General features: G+C 58.6%; 1 protein-coding gene and 7 non-coding genes across 8 annotated transcripts; 3 read left to right on the top strand and 5 right to left on the bottom strand.

The window, feature by feature from the left end:
* Positions 1-2,808: 2,808 nt before the first annotated feature.
* On the bottom strand, positions 2,809-8,547 carry FTCD (formimidoyltransferase cyclodeaminase). Its single transcript, XM_030952599.1, has 14 exons — positions 8,494-8,547; positions 7,553-7,736; positions 7,096-7,224; positions 6,896-6,984; positions 6,500-6,679; positions 6,263-6,400; positions 5,839-5,970; positions 5,133-5,194; positions 4,345-4,474; positions 4,073-4,234; positions 3,647-3,690; positions 3,428-3,566; positions 3,053-3,148; positions 2,809-2,895 (listed from the first exon to the last, which is right to left on the bottom strand). The coding sequence occupies exons 1-14, from the start codon at positions 8,545-8,547 to the stop codon at positions 2,809-2,811; spliced, it is 1,626 nt and encodes a 541-aa protein (XP_030808459.1).
* Positions 8,548-8,982: 435 nt separating this feature from the next.
* Positions 8,983-9,064, bottom strand: TRNAS-CGA. Its single transcript has one exon. It is a non-coding gene; the product is annotated as a tRNA-Ser (tRNA).
* A 113-nt stretch (positions 9,065-9,177) lies between these two features.
* TRNAP-AGG lies at positions 9,178-9,249 on the top strand. The gene has a single exon. It is a non-coding gene; the product is annotated as a tRNA-Pro (tRNA).
* A 337-nt stretch (positions 9,250-9,586) lies between these two features.
* Positions 9,587-9,658, top strand: TRNAA-UGC. The gene has a single exon. It is a non-coding gene; the product is annotated as a tRNA-Ala (tRNA).
* A 292-nt stretch (positions 9,659-9,950) lies between these two features.
* Positions 9,951-10,022, bottom strand: TRNAP-AGG. The gene has a single exon. It is a non-coding gene; the product is annotated as a tRNA-Pro (tRNA).
* A 1,534-nt stretch (positions 10,023-11,556) lies between these two features.
* On the top strand, positions 11,557-11,628 carry TRNAP-AGG. The gene has a single exon. It is a non-coding gene; the product is annotated as a tRNA-Pro (tRNA).
* Positions 11,629-11,934: 306 nt separating this feature from the next.
* On the bottom strand, positions 11,935-12,006 carry TRNAA-CGC. Its single transcript has one exon. It is a non-coding gene; the product is annotated as a tRNA-Ala (tRNA).
* Positions 12,007-12,552: 546 nt separating this feature from the next.
* Positions 12,553-12,624, bottom strand: TRNAA-UGC. The gene has a single exon. It is a non-coding gene; the product is annotated as a tRNA-Ala (tRNA).
* Between the last annotated feature and the right edge of the window lie 1,903 nt (positions 12,625-14,527).

Here is a 14,527-nt window from a genome sequence, read left to right as displayed (position 1 = left end):
TGAGTTTCCACATCTAAAAAAAGCCACTGATGTCCGGGCAGTTTGTTCCAGTCACTACAGGGTAGGAGAGGAGAGTCCCAGCTGCTTAGGCCAGCTGCTGTGGTATGCTGGAGGAGGTCTGCAGCAGCATTAGGGAAGGGTTCACTGCTGTTCCACTCTTACCTTGCCTTCATGGTGCTTGCAGTGCTTCTTCTTATGGTGCTTCTTCTTGTGGTGCTCCTGGTGTCCGTGAGGATGATGCCCCGACGGGGGGTGCCCGTGGGGGTGCTGGCCAGGCGGAGCAGGGCGTGGGGGGCAGACAGCCACGCCACCAGGGCAGGGACATGTGCCAGGACCAGGGTGTCCTGGAGGGGCAGCAGGGCAAACTGCAATGCCACCAGGGTAGGGACCTGTGCCAGGACCAGGGTATCCTGGAGGGGCGGGAGGGCACACTGCAAGGTGTGGTTGCGGTGGGCCTAGGAAGAAGAGGAACCTGTAAGTGGGCAGAGACAGGCTTTCCCCAGACAGACAGTGCAGGAAGCTGGTGCACCCTCCCACCCAACGGGCCCACTCTGGTCTTCCTCACAAAGGACATCCCACACCCCTTTGGGATGCACATACATCCCCCAGGCGTCTGAGGCCAAAGCATAGAGCTCCCCTCTAAGCCCTGATGGCTGTGTGGTACCTGCAGCCCTGCCTGGCCCCACAGCCCCTCACCTTTGTTGGGGTCACACATCCTCAGTGGTGTCCAAGCTGAAAGGGAAGGACAGGCATCATTAGCCACCTCCTGCCATGAGACATCGCCCAGCCAGCAGCTGGGACCTGTCTCCTCTGTCCCACATCTGCCCCCAGCACAGGGACCATGCTCGCTTCCCCCAGAGTGCCATTCCCCCACAGACCCTGACCACCATCCTGTCCCTTTGGTGACAGCACCAACTCCCAGAGCAACTGTCCCCTGCTCCATGCACCCCCAAAGCCCAGGCACGTGGTTTCCATTTTTAATAGAAATAAATCCACACTGGCCCAGCCTGGGTGCCGAGCTCATGTCCTCGTGGGCCACAAGAGGCTGGGGACACGTGCCTGGGTACAGTGCCCACCCTGGGGACAGTGCACCCTGACCCACGGGTGCCCATGCTCCCACTGCCCCCATGCTGCCCTGCATTCACCAAAGCTGTGGAAGAGCTCCCAGAAGAAGCACCGTTGGCAGCACTCGGGATCCCCGTCCTTGGCACGGCTCTCCCGGCTGTAGGGCATCCTTAAATAGCGGGGCCCTGCCCCTTTGAGCAGGGGCGCGGCGGGCAGGGGTGACACCGGAGAGGTGACACCGCGCCCTCACCATGGGCATGAGAGAAACGTCAACACGCCGCTCCCAGCCGGCACAAAGGTCCCACGGGATAACAAACACAGGCTGTGGAGGGTGGTGATTCCAGCTCCCGGCGTCAAGGGAGGGATGGAGTGAGTCAGCTGACCCCACCATGAACCCTGACTGTGCTCCCTGCTCAGGCACAGCGTCTAGGAACCGGGTGACCTTCCCACAGACGGGGCTGTGGGACGGCGGGTGTGGGGGCCTGACACTGCTCAGGGTGCTGCCGGGGTGTGCAGGGGGAGGACACAGTATCTGCTGACACACCCGGTCAACAGAGACAGGAGGCAGGACTGGATGCCCCGATTTTCAGGTTTTCCTCTTGGCGGATCTATGAGGAGGGTGTAGGATTTCTCCCATCTCAACCCACCCCATCTCCCTGCTAATACCTCTGATGGTGCCTCATGTTTGGCAGTGCTCCCTTCCTAGGCAATGCAACGGGTTGGAATTGTCACACACAGCCTGAAAGACACCTGGCAGACAGGGACTGTGCCAGGTCTCGCTCCAGATCTCGGGTAGGAGGGTGTTTCATGGGGGTTTCTGAACAAAAGAACTGTACAGGGTCAGGAGGTGCTCATGCACAGGGATCTCCTTACAGGCAGTGCTACAGGGATCCCACCAGCCCTTCTGTTAGGATCACCCTGGTCCCAGACACTGCCAGCCCAATCTACTTCTGCCCCAGGGATCGGAGGATGGAGCCTGGGGTCTAAGTACCAGACAGCAAAAATTCCCCTTGTCCGGGGAAAGGCCAGGGAATATGATGCTGGATGTGCCTGAGCAGAGCAGCTGTTACAGATACATATTATAATATTGGCTTTTCACAAATATTTAAATGGATTTGATATGTGTGATGTTAAAGTAACTTTGTTATATAATTTCTATTTCTACTGTCAATTAAGCTTAGACATAGTGAAATAGCTATGCTTGTGTTAAAATGCCTGCTTGGATGGGATAACATCCAATAAACACAGGGTGAGGAAACCTTCTAGATATGCCAACTATCAGCACTCACCATCTGAAGAAAGCATGGACCAAGGTCCTAATCATGGAAGTGATTAGGAGAAGGAGTCAAAACCACAGCCAAGAAACACACATGCTCTAAAAAGGTGGACCAAAGGAGGGGCCATGTAAAATAGTTCCTGGGAAATGTAAACTAGTTTATGGATATGCATAAGGCTCTATGGATATGCAACAGGCTGATGTAAGGGAAAAGGTATTTAAGGGGGATCCCCAAAGGTGACAGTGTGGTCTTGGCTGAGTGCCAAGATGCATCCGTAAAAACCTTTGCTATACGGTCCTTGTCTCCTATTGTCCTTTATTAAACTTTTGAAGTTTTCACAGGACAGTGAACGTGTTTTTCACACAGCTGTCCAGAGGCGAATACCTTTCCAAGCCTAGGCAAGGCCAAGAGTATTTCCCAGCTGTATTTGCCACTGCAGAACCCCCAGAGTGCTCCCAAGCCTTTCTCAGGCCACCCGCTTTTCCAGCAGTGCCAGCACGACCGCCGAGCCTTGCTTCGCCTCTTCCAGCAGCCCAGACACCTTCTGTGACATCTGTGTGGGGACAAGATGAGTCATTTGCCACTCGACAGGCCAGAAGAGCCATCCCCGACCACACACCTGTCCCGCCGGCGGCAGGCGGGCACAAGGGGCTCCAGGCCGCCACCGCCCCCTCCGCCGCCGCTCAGCTGCACCGCCAGGCCCGGCTCACCACGAGCTTGAACTTGTCATCCGTGATGTCCTTGAGGTTGATAATGACATTGAAGTAAGCTCCGAACACTGCCGCTTCCAGCATTTTGGCCCCCACCTGGAAAAGTCAGGCTTGCGAGAAGCTCTCCTGGCGAACCAGCTCCACCATACGGCGCTGAAGGAGGTCAGACCCTTATGCTGCACGACTCCCACCCTGCACCACCCAGCAGCATGCAGCGCTTTCCAATCTGTTGGTATTCTCAGGAAATGGCTGCCAAAGAATTACTGGGTGGAAACCACCGGCCAGTTTGGGAAGCACAGCTGGAGAGATGTATCCTGGAGGTCAGGACATGAGGGAACACCTTGCAGGGCAAGTGTGTGTGAGCTGGGGCCATACCTGGATGTCAGATTTGCAGGCCAGGTTGCAGTGTTGTGCCAGCTCCTTCAGAGCAGGCCAGAGCCCATTCACCTTCTCTGCCAGGCCATAGGGCACCCCTATGGCCGTCTTCAGCCCCTGCTGCATGGCAGCTGTGCGTCTGAGAGGAGGGACAGCCCTGGGCTGAGCGCTGGGTGGCTGTGCCCACACAGTCAGCCAGTCCCCACCAGCCCAGCTCACCTCTCCCGCTCCTCAGGGGTGTTCTTGGGCAGCTTCATGGCTTCCTGCAGGCAAAGAAAAGCAGGTTTGCTGCCATCACCCATATCGTGCCTTGCATCAGGCGTCGGGGCAGATCCCATAGCTCCCGTGCTCTCGCAAACCTCCCCTATGTGACAATGTCCCTTCCCCAGGCCCTGCTTTAGCATCCCTGGAAGTGTTCAAAAAGCAAGCAGAAGTGGCACTTTGCCATATAGTTTAATGGGCATGGGTGTACTCAGTGGAAGGTTGGACTAGATAATCTTGGAGGTCTTTTCCAACCTTTAATGACTCTGTGATTCTAGGGTCAGAGCCCTGCTCCTAAGGAATCCAGAGCACAGCGATCCCAGCCCTCCTCCCAGCTGGAAAGCCCTCCTGTTTCCCTGCAGGATGCCTCTGCTGGAACCTCACCATGTAGCTGCTGAAGGCACAGGAGTCGGCATCCACCATTGCCACCAGTTCCTCCATGGCCTGGTGGAAAGGGGGGACCAGCTTCCTCATGATGGGGTCCAGGTCCTCAAACTGCCGCTTCCCGTAGCTCATCAGCCCCACCATGCTGCCCAGCGCTGCTCCCTGCCAGGGTAAATCCTCCAGTAGGACACAGTGGGCACTGCTACCACCGTGCCAGCTCGGCTTGGCACACCAAGGCCCCTCGGGTCTCTGTCTTGCTGTGGGGCACATACCAGGGCTCCCACAGCTGCAGACACGGAGCCTCCTCCTGGCGCTGCTGACCTTGCTCCGACTGCTCGCACAAAGGCACTCAGTGGCTTGGCCACCAGCCCCCTGTCCACCTCTCCTGCCTCCACCAAGTACCTGCAGCACAGGTGTTTTAGAGCCCTCCAGGTGCAGGGACACCACCACCACCCAGACCCAGCGCTGCCCTCTCCAGCATCGACCCCGTGAATTAGTAGGGGACTAAAACCCAGCCTGAGGGTCAGGGTAAGGCCTGGGAACCCCATGGGGACAGCTGGGGAACACAGGTGGTGTGGGGCTTGCCCTGCATTAGCCAGGCTGGGCTGATGCAAGCAGCATTGGTGGGACAGAAACGCCTCTGCAGCCACGGCCCAGGAAGGGTGACAAGGACTTCACCTCGTGGATGGATTTCCCTTCCTTTCCCCCCACAGACTCATGTTTCACACCAGGTGCTGCAGCATGTGAACCAGAGGCAGTGAAATTTTGCATGGGGATAGGGTAAGGAATTTAGCATTCAAATCTGGCCACAAAACCTGCTCCCACTGCCTGCTGAAGCAACCTGGAGTTCCCCCACTCCACGTTCACAACCATCAGCATCTGGGAGCAGGGACCACCCTGATCTTGCCCAACCACCCAGCAGAGACATCCCCAGGCTGTGAAGAGGAGCTGGGAGCAGCCACCACTCCCAAAACAAGCTGAGTGCAGGATGCAGGCATCAGGATCCCCCCATCCAGGGAGGAATGGGCACCATGACAAGAAGTAGGATGTGGGTCCCTACTCGATGATGCGCTCCCGAGGGTGAAATGGAGACAGGGAGTCCAGGCCCAGACGACTGACCACCTGCAAGGAGCAGCGCCACTGCGTCAACCCTGTCACCTAAGTCCTGTTGCATCCTCATTCCCCACTGCTAATTAACCATGGGTGAGTCAGCACTGGGACTGGGCCACCACCCAGGGAGAGGACAGCTGGCACCGCCAGCCCATCCCATCACAGACTCGGGGGTGGTGTGGGGTCACCTCCGAATGACCGGGAGCTGTACTGATAAATCATTAGCTTGCTCTTATCTAGCACGTTCCCCACAGGCTGGAAAAGTCCCTCCCTCCTGCAGTGGAACAGCAGAGCCTGTCTCCTCCTTTCCAGCTAACTCCCCAGTCCTGGGACAGCCTCCCATAATGCCACACACTGTCCTTGAGCCCTGGGTACACTTCCTTCCCCTCCTGGCCTCCAAGCAGGCAAGACAAGCAGCTGCCACCCACACTCAATCCTCACATGTTGTGGTTCCTGCTCCCTATGCATCTCAGCATCCTCAGCACAATAAAGCAGCTTGTCCTACCCCACAAAATCCACACTGGAGACAAATGTCATGCTTGAGGCCTAAGCAGTCACAAATTTCTGCTCAGTGCCACTTTGGGAGGCTGGTGGGGGTGGGATGTCTCTCTCCCATGATCCCACCCTTGTGCTGGTATCAGGAGAAGCCACATTACCAGCCTGATCTTCTGTTCCTCCTCCAGGATGAAGAGTTTTTCCTTCTTCATGTAAAAGTCAGCTGCATCCAGAATGGCCTTCTTGGGAACGAGCCCTACCAGCTGAGACCCCACCACAGGGAGATTCAATTCCTGCAAAGGACATCAGAAATGTGATTTTCCCCAGAGCCCTGCTGCCACTACAACCTCAGCCTGGTGGTCCTCATCCCTTCCCAGGACATGGGAAGCTCACAGAAAATCTTTCAACAGAGGAGCTGGGGGCTCGCAGCAAGTTGCTGAGTTTCTGGGAGTTTTGTGCCATTCAGGACTTTGGCTGAGCTAAGCATGAGAGAAACCAGAGCCTGACCTGACAGTGAGGAAGAAAACTTGTTGGGAGACGTCCTCTGGGAAGCCCCCTTGGGAACAAGCACGCCAAGCCACCCACCTGTGCATCTCGGCAGATCTCCTCGTAGACGGTGTGGAGTGGCGTGGTCTCAAAGTCCAGCAGGTTCGTCGAAACCTGGGCCATGTTCTCCTCCTCCAAATACCAGCCAATGCCTTGCACCTTCTTCAAGCGCCCGGGCTGCCAACAACCGCCACATTCAGGGCACAGCCCAGGAGGTGTGGGGACAGGCAGGTGTGCTCCTGGTGTGCTCCTGGTGTGCCCATGCTCCTGATGTACCTGGCTGGGGCCGCGGCCCTGCTCGCGGATGTTGAGGGCGATGCGGTGGGCCTGCTCCTTGGTGCACAGCAGGTTGATGTTGTACGCAATAAGGAAGGTCCGGGCACCTGTCACTGTGGCTCCCCACCGGGGGACAAAAGTTGGGGGCCCAAAATCAGGAGCCCACTCTGGTTTTGCAAGCTGGGGTGGAGGGAAGAGAGTGTGTGGGCTGGCACTGCCGGGAGCACATGCCACCCTCCCAAGGAGGGCATCTCCCTCCCCAGCTGCAATCTGCCATGACCACCTGTGTCACCCGCTCCTCTTGGTGCAAAGGGACTACACCAGCCCCCAGCATGCTCCCTGAAGCCAGGGAAGCACAGGTCAGGTCTGCCCAGCCGGTGCCACCACCAGGCTCACCTTCTCAGGGAGCGCCTCATACTCCCCGGCACGGATGGAGGGCAGGGCTTTCCTGCTCTCGTGCCGGGCTGCCGCTCCATACAGGTAAACTGCAAGACACAGCTGGGGGTGAGCACCGCCAGGCAAGGCTGGCACTTTCTCCAGCAGTTGGAATCATGCAGGATGGAATGGAATGTGGAGAGGTTCCTGAACCCACTCACCAGGTACACCCAGCTCTGCTGCCAAGCGCTGCCCGAAGATGTGGGCACAGGTGACACACTCCTCCATGCTGACATTCCTCACTGGCACAAAGGGACAGACGTCCAAGGCCCCCATCCGAGGGTGCTCACCTGGTGGTGGGAAGAACAAGCAGACAAGGAGGGAGAACACACTTTTGCACACTCTTACAGACTGGACACCATTGCTGTGAGAAAATCATAGAATCACAGACTAACCCAAGTTGGAAGAGACCCACCGGGATCATTGAGTCCAACCCCTGGGCCTGCACAGGGCAGCCATAACAATCCCACCACGTGCCTGGGAGCATTGCAAATGCTTCTTAAACTCTTTCAGGCCTGGGCCTGCGACCACAGTCCCTGTTCCAGTGCCATGCTTGGTCCCAGCAGTATGGCAGTCCCCTCTGTGCCAGCCCAGCCCCTGGGCCTCTCCCAGGCTCACCCGAGTGTTGGCTCATGTCAATGAGCTGTCCAGCCACACGGGCTGCGCTCAGTGCCCCTTCCACCACGGCCTCAGGGGACCCCACAAAGGTGTAGACGGTGCGGTTGGTGGAGGCGCCGGCATCCACGTCCAGCAGCACACATCCCAGCGTCCGGGAGATGGCCTGTGCCACTGCATCGATCACCTGCCGGGCAGCGGATGGGAGCACGGGGGCTGACATGGCTGGGACTATACAACAGCCATGGCTTTGCAAGAGAGGGGGCATCTCAGATCTTCCCCTTCCCACTGGTGATGGGGTTGAGAATGACACCGTGATCAGTGGGGATGCAGCCTGGCACAAGCTATTCCATTCCCATCCAGGGGGTTTGGGGCACCCTGGCTCCTCAAACTCCCTCTGGTGGGGGAGAGACACCTGGCTGCTGCTGCATGTCACAGAGCACCACCATAAATTGCTGTTCCTGAGGATACATCCACCTGCCAGCTTCCCAACGCATTTGGCTCTGCTAAGCCTCTTCCCTGGAGGAGGCTGTGTTTTTACAGCCATGCTGGGTTTGCTAAATTCTCCTGCCACTGGCAGAGACAAAGTTCACTTGGAGGCTGATGCCCAGGACAGACTCCATTAACCTTGGCAGTGTGCTTTGGCACAACTGCAAGCAATATTTCTCTGCAGAGAAACATTCCAGACCAAGCCCAGAGCTGGTGCTACAGCAACCCGCTGGCAATGGTGGAAGAGGTCTCAGTCCCTGCTTCCCACTGAGGTGCCATAAGGGACTCAAAGCTACCTTTAGGCATTTTTTGGCACTAGCCAAGTGGTGAAAGGTGCATGGCACTGCAAAGGAGGCATGGCAGAGCATAGCAGCGCGTACCGCTCTGCAGGGGGAAACCTGGCTGTCAGCAGCCCGGTATCACCCACCCCTCAGCCCTTCCACATACTCCCTCACCTCTTTGTTATTCCCCTCTGAGAAGTTGGGGACGCATTCCACCAGCTTGGCCATGGTCCCACGGTCTGCTTGCAGCCCTCAGTCCCTGGCTCGGCTCTGCTCACCCTGGGGGTTTCCTGCCCTTTCCCGTCCCACTGCAGAGTGAAAGCCTCTCGGCAGCCGGCACGTTGCCTCTTTCCCAAGCCGGAGTTTCTCATTAACTGAATCGATCTGTGGCCAGGGGACAGAAAGGGGCTTGGACAAACACCATCATACTGGCCCTACCGTGCTTGGAACAGCTCCGGGCACAGGGGCTCTGCAGGGCCAGATGGCAGCACTCACCAGCACCAATAAAGATATAAAGAAAAAATAATCTGCTGCAATCAGCAAGATTGCTGCGGTTACCACGTACTACAGACAAGTCACTGCAACATGACCACTATTCACCATGGTGGGGGGGCCGCTCCATGCAGGAGCTCCACCACGGATAAGATACCGGCTAAAATCCATCGCTGTGAGCAGGATTCGAACCTGCGCAGGGAATCCCTATTGGATTTCGAGTCCAACGCCTTCACCTCTCGGCCATCACAGCGGCGGTGCCTCGGGGGGCGGGGGCCGCGCTGCCCGCGCTCCGTTCTACGGGAAGTGCGGAAATGTCCGGGTGTCCCGGGCCACAGGGGCGCAGTAGGGCCATTAGTGCACTGCGGCTCGTTGGTCTAGGGGTATGATTCTCGCTTAGGGTGCGAGAGGTCCCGGGTTCAAATCCCGGACGAGCCCTCCTTTTTACACACCCGCTGCTCACCCTCACCACACCTCAACCCGCTGCAAGCACGCTGGCCTGGCATTCGCACTCCCCCTCGCCACCTCCGCCCCGGCCGACACTGCCGCCGCCCGACACAGTCCTGCCACGCCTCCACTCTGCCCCTGGCCTGCCTGCTGTGCCGCACACTTCTTCGCCCTGCTCCAAGGCCCTGACCAGCCCACTGGCACCTAAGGCACCCGCACTGCCTGCAAACACCTGAAGCCCCTTTCCCCAGCATGGGCGGCAGGACAAGGCAGCAGGCCCAGGCATTTGCTCGGATGCAGGAGAACGCCAGGCCAGGCGCAGTGGCAGGGGGATGTAGCTCAGCGGGAGAGCGCTTGCTTTGCATGCAAGAGGCCCTGTGATCAAGCCCCAGCATCTCCACGTCCTTTTGCCGCTCCTGAGCCCCCCGCATACAGGGCCCCCAGAGGCGCCCAGATGGCCTACAAGAAATCCCTGCGGCTGCCCGTGGCCACGGGGGAGCTGGCATTGCCTGCTGGCAGCCCAAGGCAGGCAGCAAGGAAATGCCGGGCGAGATGTCCCCCCTTCCCCAGGCACCGTAGAGAGCGGAGGCCGGCAGAGGGCCTTCCCCACGGGGCTCACGGTGTCTCTTGGGGTGAGCACGGGGACCGGGGGTGAGCCCGGTGTCAGGGGGGCGCTGGGTGTGTAAAAAGCAGGGCTCGTCCGGGATTTGAACCCGGGACCTCTCGCACCCTAAGCGAGAATCATACCCCTAGACCAACGAGCCGCGGTGCCCCAGGAGTCCCCGCGCAGCCCCGCTCTGGCCCAGCACAGCCCGCACACTTCCCCACTGCCACACGCTGCCGCACTCCGCCGCCTGCCGCACACACGGACACCACGCACTCGCACCCGCACAACCCCTCACGGCCCTTCCACACCTCACCCACGCCACCGCCTCACACGGCCCACACTGCTCGCTGCACGCCCCCCTCACCCCCTGACCCCGCCACCGCACCGCCCCCCACGCACCCACAGCCCTGCCACACACACACGCCCATTCCTCACACTCAGCGCAAACACCGCTCACACCGCATCCCCTTTGCATCGTGCCCCACAGCAAAACGTGCCGCAAAAACCACCGCCCATTCCAACTGCTGCAAGGGCCGGGGAGCGCCATTGACGGAGCAAAGAGCGGCTGCGACTCACACGTGCTGCAGCTGGCATCTCGTGGCTACAGCAAGAGGCACCTCCCTGCTCCCACAGTGGGTGAGGCCGCACAGAGCCCTGGCTGCTTCCTTGGGCAGCTCCGGGTGATCCAATGAGGGCCCCACGTCTCCCTGCACACTCCACTCCCGTCCAGCCACCACATGGTTTCCTCCCTGGCACAACTGCAGGTTTCCCCTGGCAAAGTCTCTGACGTCTGGATCTCTAAAGCAGCTCAAGATGATGAGTCCAGGAAGGGACCCCAAACCAAGTTTTCCCCACTCCAGCATGGGCATCCCGGCGCCCCCTCTCTGCTCTTGCCCAGAGGGTGTAGCTCAGCGGGAGAGCACTTGCTGTGCCTGCAAGAGGCCCTGAAATCCACCCCCAGCATCTCCATGTCCTTTTGCCTCCCCAGACCCCTCTCTGCTGGATGCAGGGCTGCCAGAGTTCCCTAGGAAAGGCCTGGCACTGCCTCCTGGCACCTCCAGCCTGTGTAGAAATGCCCAAGGCTCTTTCCCTACCCTGCCCAGAGGCCGCAGGGCACTGGAGCACTTTGTTTTCCTTCCCCAGGAGTCTCGGGTTGCCTCTAGAGGTGTACATCGGTGCTGGGAAGGAGGGCTAGTGGCGCCAAAAACCTCTTCTGGGAGCTGGACCAACGAGGTGGGGTGCACTGCTCTCCCAGAGATGTGGGACGGGGTGGTGAGGGGACATCCACTCAGCAAGATGGGAAACTGTTCCACCTCCCCACACCACTCCCCTCAGTATTTATTTACTTACCTCTCTCGGGTCTGCAAAACCTGGAGAATCCCGGGTGTGTCACTGCCCCGGGACATCACAACCCCCGCCTGGGGCATTTGGCTGCTCCCGAGAGAGGAGCGGGGCTGCGCTGGATGCCAATGACCTTCTCATATCAGCTTCTACCGGGAGCCCCAGCGAGGGCACCCCAGCACTCTCAGCGTGGGTATCCGGGCGTTGGGTAAAACCCATGGCAGTGAGCAGGCTTGGAGCCTGGGCAGGGAATCCCTGCGGGATTTCGAGCGCAGCGCGTTCTGCCGGGAGCGGGAAAACGTCCGGGGTGTCCCGGCCGCGGCGGGGCCGCGAGACGCGCTGAGCGCTCCGGCTCGTTGGTCTAGGGGTATGATTCTCGCTTAGGGTGCGAGAGGTCCCGGGTTCAAATCCCGGACGAGCCCTGCTTTTTGTTTTTTGGGGTGGGGCTTCGTCGCTGGATTCTGGGCACGCGTGGGGCGACTCTGCCTTGCACGGGGAACACGGGGGGCCTGATACAGCCCAGCCGTCGTCAGGATTGGTGGTCTCCTGAGTGGGGAAGGGGCTATCGGGGGACGGCAGAGCGTGGGGTCCGTGTTGCCATTTCGGCCTCGGGTGGGCGGCACAGCCATAGTGCAGGGAGTCGCCTTTGGGGAAACCTGATGTAAAAAAGGTTTGTCATCGCCGCCTCGTGGAGGAAGTGAGGAGGCAGAAAAAAACCACGGGGCAACTGGAGATGCTGGGGATTGAACCCAGGGCCTCTTACATGCGAAGCAAGCGCTCTCCCACTGAGCTACATCCCCTCCGTCGGGATGTTCGGGAGGGCACATTCTCCCGGCACTGCAGGGATTGGGTTCTAGGTGCCAAAAGCACTGTTAGCTGAACGGGAGGCGCTGCAGCCACCCCGCGGGATGTTGTCTGCCGGGAGCTGGGGAATGCAAGGACTGATCATCCTACACCTGCTCTGCAAAGGGCAGCAGGCATGCAGTCCCACTGGAAGACCTGTCCTAACAAAGGGTTGTCTCCAAAGCCAGGGCCTTATCCAAAGGAGGAGTTTCCCCCAAAAAGGAGGAGTTGTATCCAAAGGAGGGTTTATCCAGGAGTTGAACTCAGGATCTCTTGCAAAAGTGCAAGACACCTATCCCTACACCAACAATCCGGAGTGCTGCACCCCTTTTGCCCCCCCAGCCCTACGGTTTGTATTTCAGGGTACAGGTGAGGCTGTGCTTTTTCCGGCCTTGAGGAGGAATTTCCAGCACAGCCATGCCAGGAGGAAACCCCAGGACCTTTTGAGGGGACTCTGGCAGCCCTGCATCCAGCAGGGAGGAGTCCGGGGAGGCAAAAGGACATGGAGATGCTGGGGGTTGATCCCAGGGCCTCTTGCACGCAAAGCAAGCGCTCTCCCGCTGAGCTACATCCCCTGCTCTGGGCATGCCTACCTGCCAGCCCTTGAAGCTCCATACTGCCTGCGGGAATTTGCCAAGCCAGGATGTGGGACCAGCCCTGTTCCAATCTATATCACAGCCCCAGAGACCTAGAGTGGCTTTGGTGTGCTCCTGAGGGACAAGAGCTGTGACTGTTGGGTAACTGTCTGCTCTTTCTTCCCAGCTCCCATGGGGGTCAGCAGGGTGCTGGTGCTCCTGTGGGTGCCATGGGGGCACAGCTCCAGGGCAGGACATGGGGAATTTTCCAGGACACAGTTCCTGAGGGCTGAGTTGCCTGTAGCTGAGCTGGGGTGGGAAGATGAGCTGCTGCAGGAGCCCCAGCTGCTGGGGACCCGCCTTCGCACGGGAAGAACAGTGCAAAGAGATGATTTGCAGACTGCAGCGAGCCTCCAACGCCGATTGTAACACATGGCTGTGCTAGAGCAGAGATTCTCCCCATCCAAACCTCCTGAGCCGACTGAGGGGAGCCGGGAAGTTGGTTCAGCCACAGCCTTTCATATCACAGAGGGGTGGAGGAGAGCAGGAAAGGGAAACACTGCACCCCACAATTTCCAGGTCTCGTAACCCCCCCACAGACACAGCTCCTTCAACCCCACATAACCAGTGGTGACAGGAGCTACCCCACACAGCAATAACTACACGCTTCTCCTCTTTGGGAGGTATGCAGACACCTCTCAGCAAACGTGAATAACAGCCCTGCAATGTTTTATCAAACAATTCTTGAGTTTAAAGCTTAGATTCCCTCCCAGGACCCTGCAAACCGTTGGGATCTGGGCTCCACTTTCATTGCGCTCATCCCAGTCTTTCCCTAGGGCTGCTCTCCGCAGCAAAATCTCAGAGTAGAGGAGGCGGTAGGATAGCCAGGAGCGATGTCTGCTGGTGATGTGGGCTCAGGGTGACACAGTGCTGGTGGAGCCAACGGGGCTGCAGGACTCAAGTCTTGTGAGCCCCATTACTACAGGGAGCACCAGGAGGACCAGACCTGCATGCCTGTGCCTTTTAATTTGTCTGCTTCTTCCCCCTTGACTCACATGTGTGGGCAGGCTGTTATTTTCCTATTTTATGGGATCTCCAGCCCTGGGGAAGAACTGGAGCCCTTGGCAGAGCCACTGCCTGTCTGGCTCCCCAGGTGTGGCAGGGAGGGCACCCTGAGTCCCTGCCTTGTGCTTGATCCATGGGGGTCTGGGGTGGGATATCCTCAGTGGTGCCCTCTCCTCCCTCTCATCCTGGCCATGCAGCCACTTTCTTTCCCCTTCCTCAATCTGGAAGGTTGCTCCAAACTCCATCCAGCCTGGCCTTGGACTCATCCAGGGACTGGATGGGACAAGTCCCATGTCTGCTTGCCATGCCTGCATGTTCCCAGCTCCAGGGGTTCTCTCTCACCTGGCTGGCTCCAGGTGTATCCCGAAGTGCTCTGGCCAGCAGTCCTTGCCCCAGTGAGGAGGATGAAGGATGCTGCCTGTTGATGCAGCTCGGCCTCCAGCATTGCCCTCAGCCCAGTGCCCCAGTGCCTGTCTGGAATACACCTTTGGCAACCCAGGAAAGGCACAGGTGGTGGATCTGTCTTTTCATCCTCTCCCGCTGCTGTGACGCCCCACAATTTTTGTCTTCTCACCTGGAGGTGCAAAGAAGCTGCAGATTGATGTGCTGTGTTGACCCACCAAAAATCCAGCCACCACCAATCCCAGCCCTGCCACCAGCAGCATGCTGCCTGGGACTTCCATAGTATCATGGAATATCCTGAATTGGAAGGAATCCGTAAAGATCATCAAAGTCCAATGCCTGGCTCTGCACAGACACCCCTGTGCCTGAAAGGGTTGTCCAAATGCTCCTGGAGCTCTGGCACCCTTGGGGCTGTGCCCATTCCCTGGGGAGCCTG

The sequence above is a fragment of the Camarhynchus parvulus genome, chromosome 7 (assembly GCF_901933205.1).
Source record: "Camarhynchus parvulus chromosome 7, STF_HiC, whole genome shotgun sequence".
Lineage (NCBI taxonomy): Eukaryota > Metazoa > Chordata > Aves > Passeriformes > Thraupidae > Camarhynchus > Camarhynchus parvulus.
This window is presented reverse-complemented; position numbering and strand designations above follow the sequence as displayed.

Excerpts from the sequence above, each read along its gene's own strand:
- FTCD (XM_030952599.1), bottom strand. The coding sequence starts at position 8,547 with ATGGCCAAGCTGGTGGAATGCGTCCCCAACTTCTCAGAGGGGAATAAC. Across the intron at positions 7,737-8,493 it reads CAGAGGGGAATAACAAAGAG|GTGATCGATGCAGTGGCACA; the intron begins GTGAGGGAGTAT and ends GCTGCCCGGCAG. Across the intron at positions 3,567-3,646 it reads ACCCCTGAGGAGCGGGAGAG|ACGCACAGCTGCCATGCAGC; the intron begins GTGAGCTGGGCT and ends CCCTCCTCTCAG.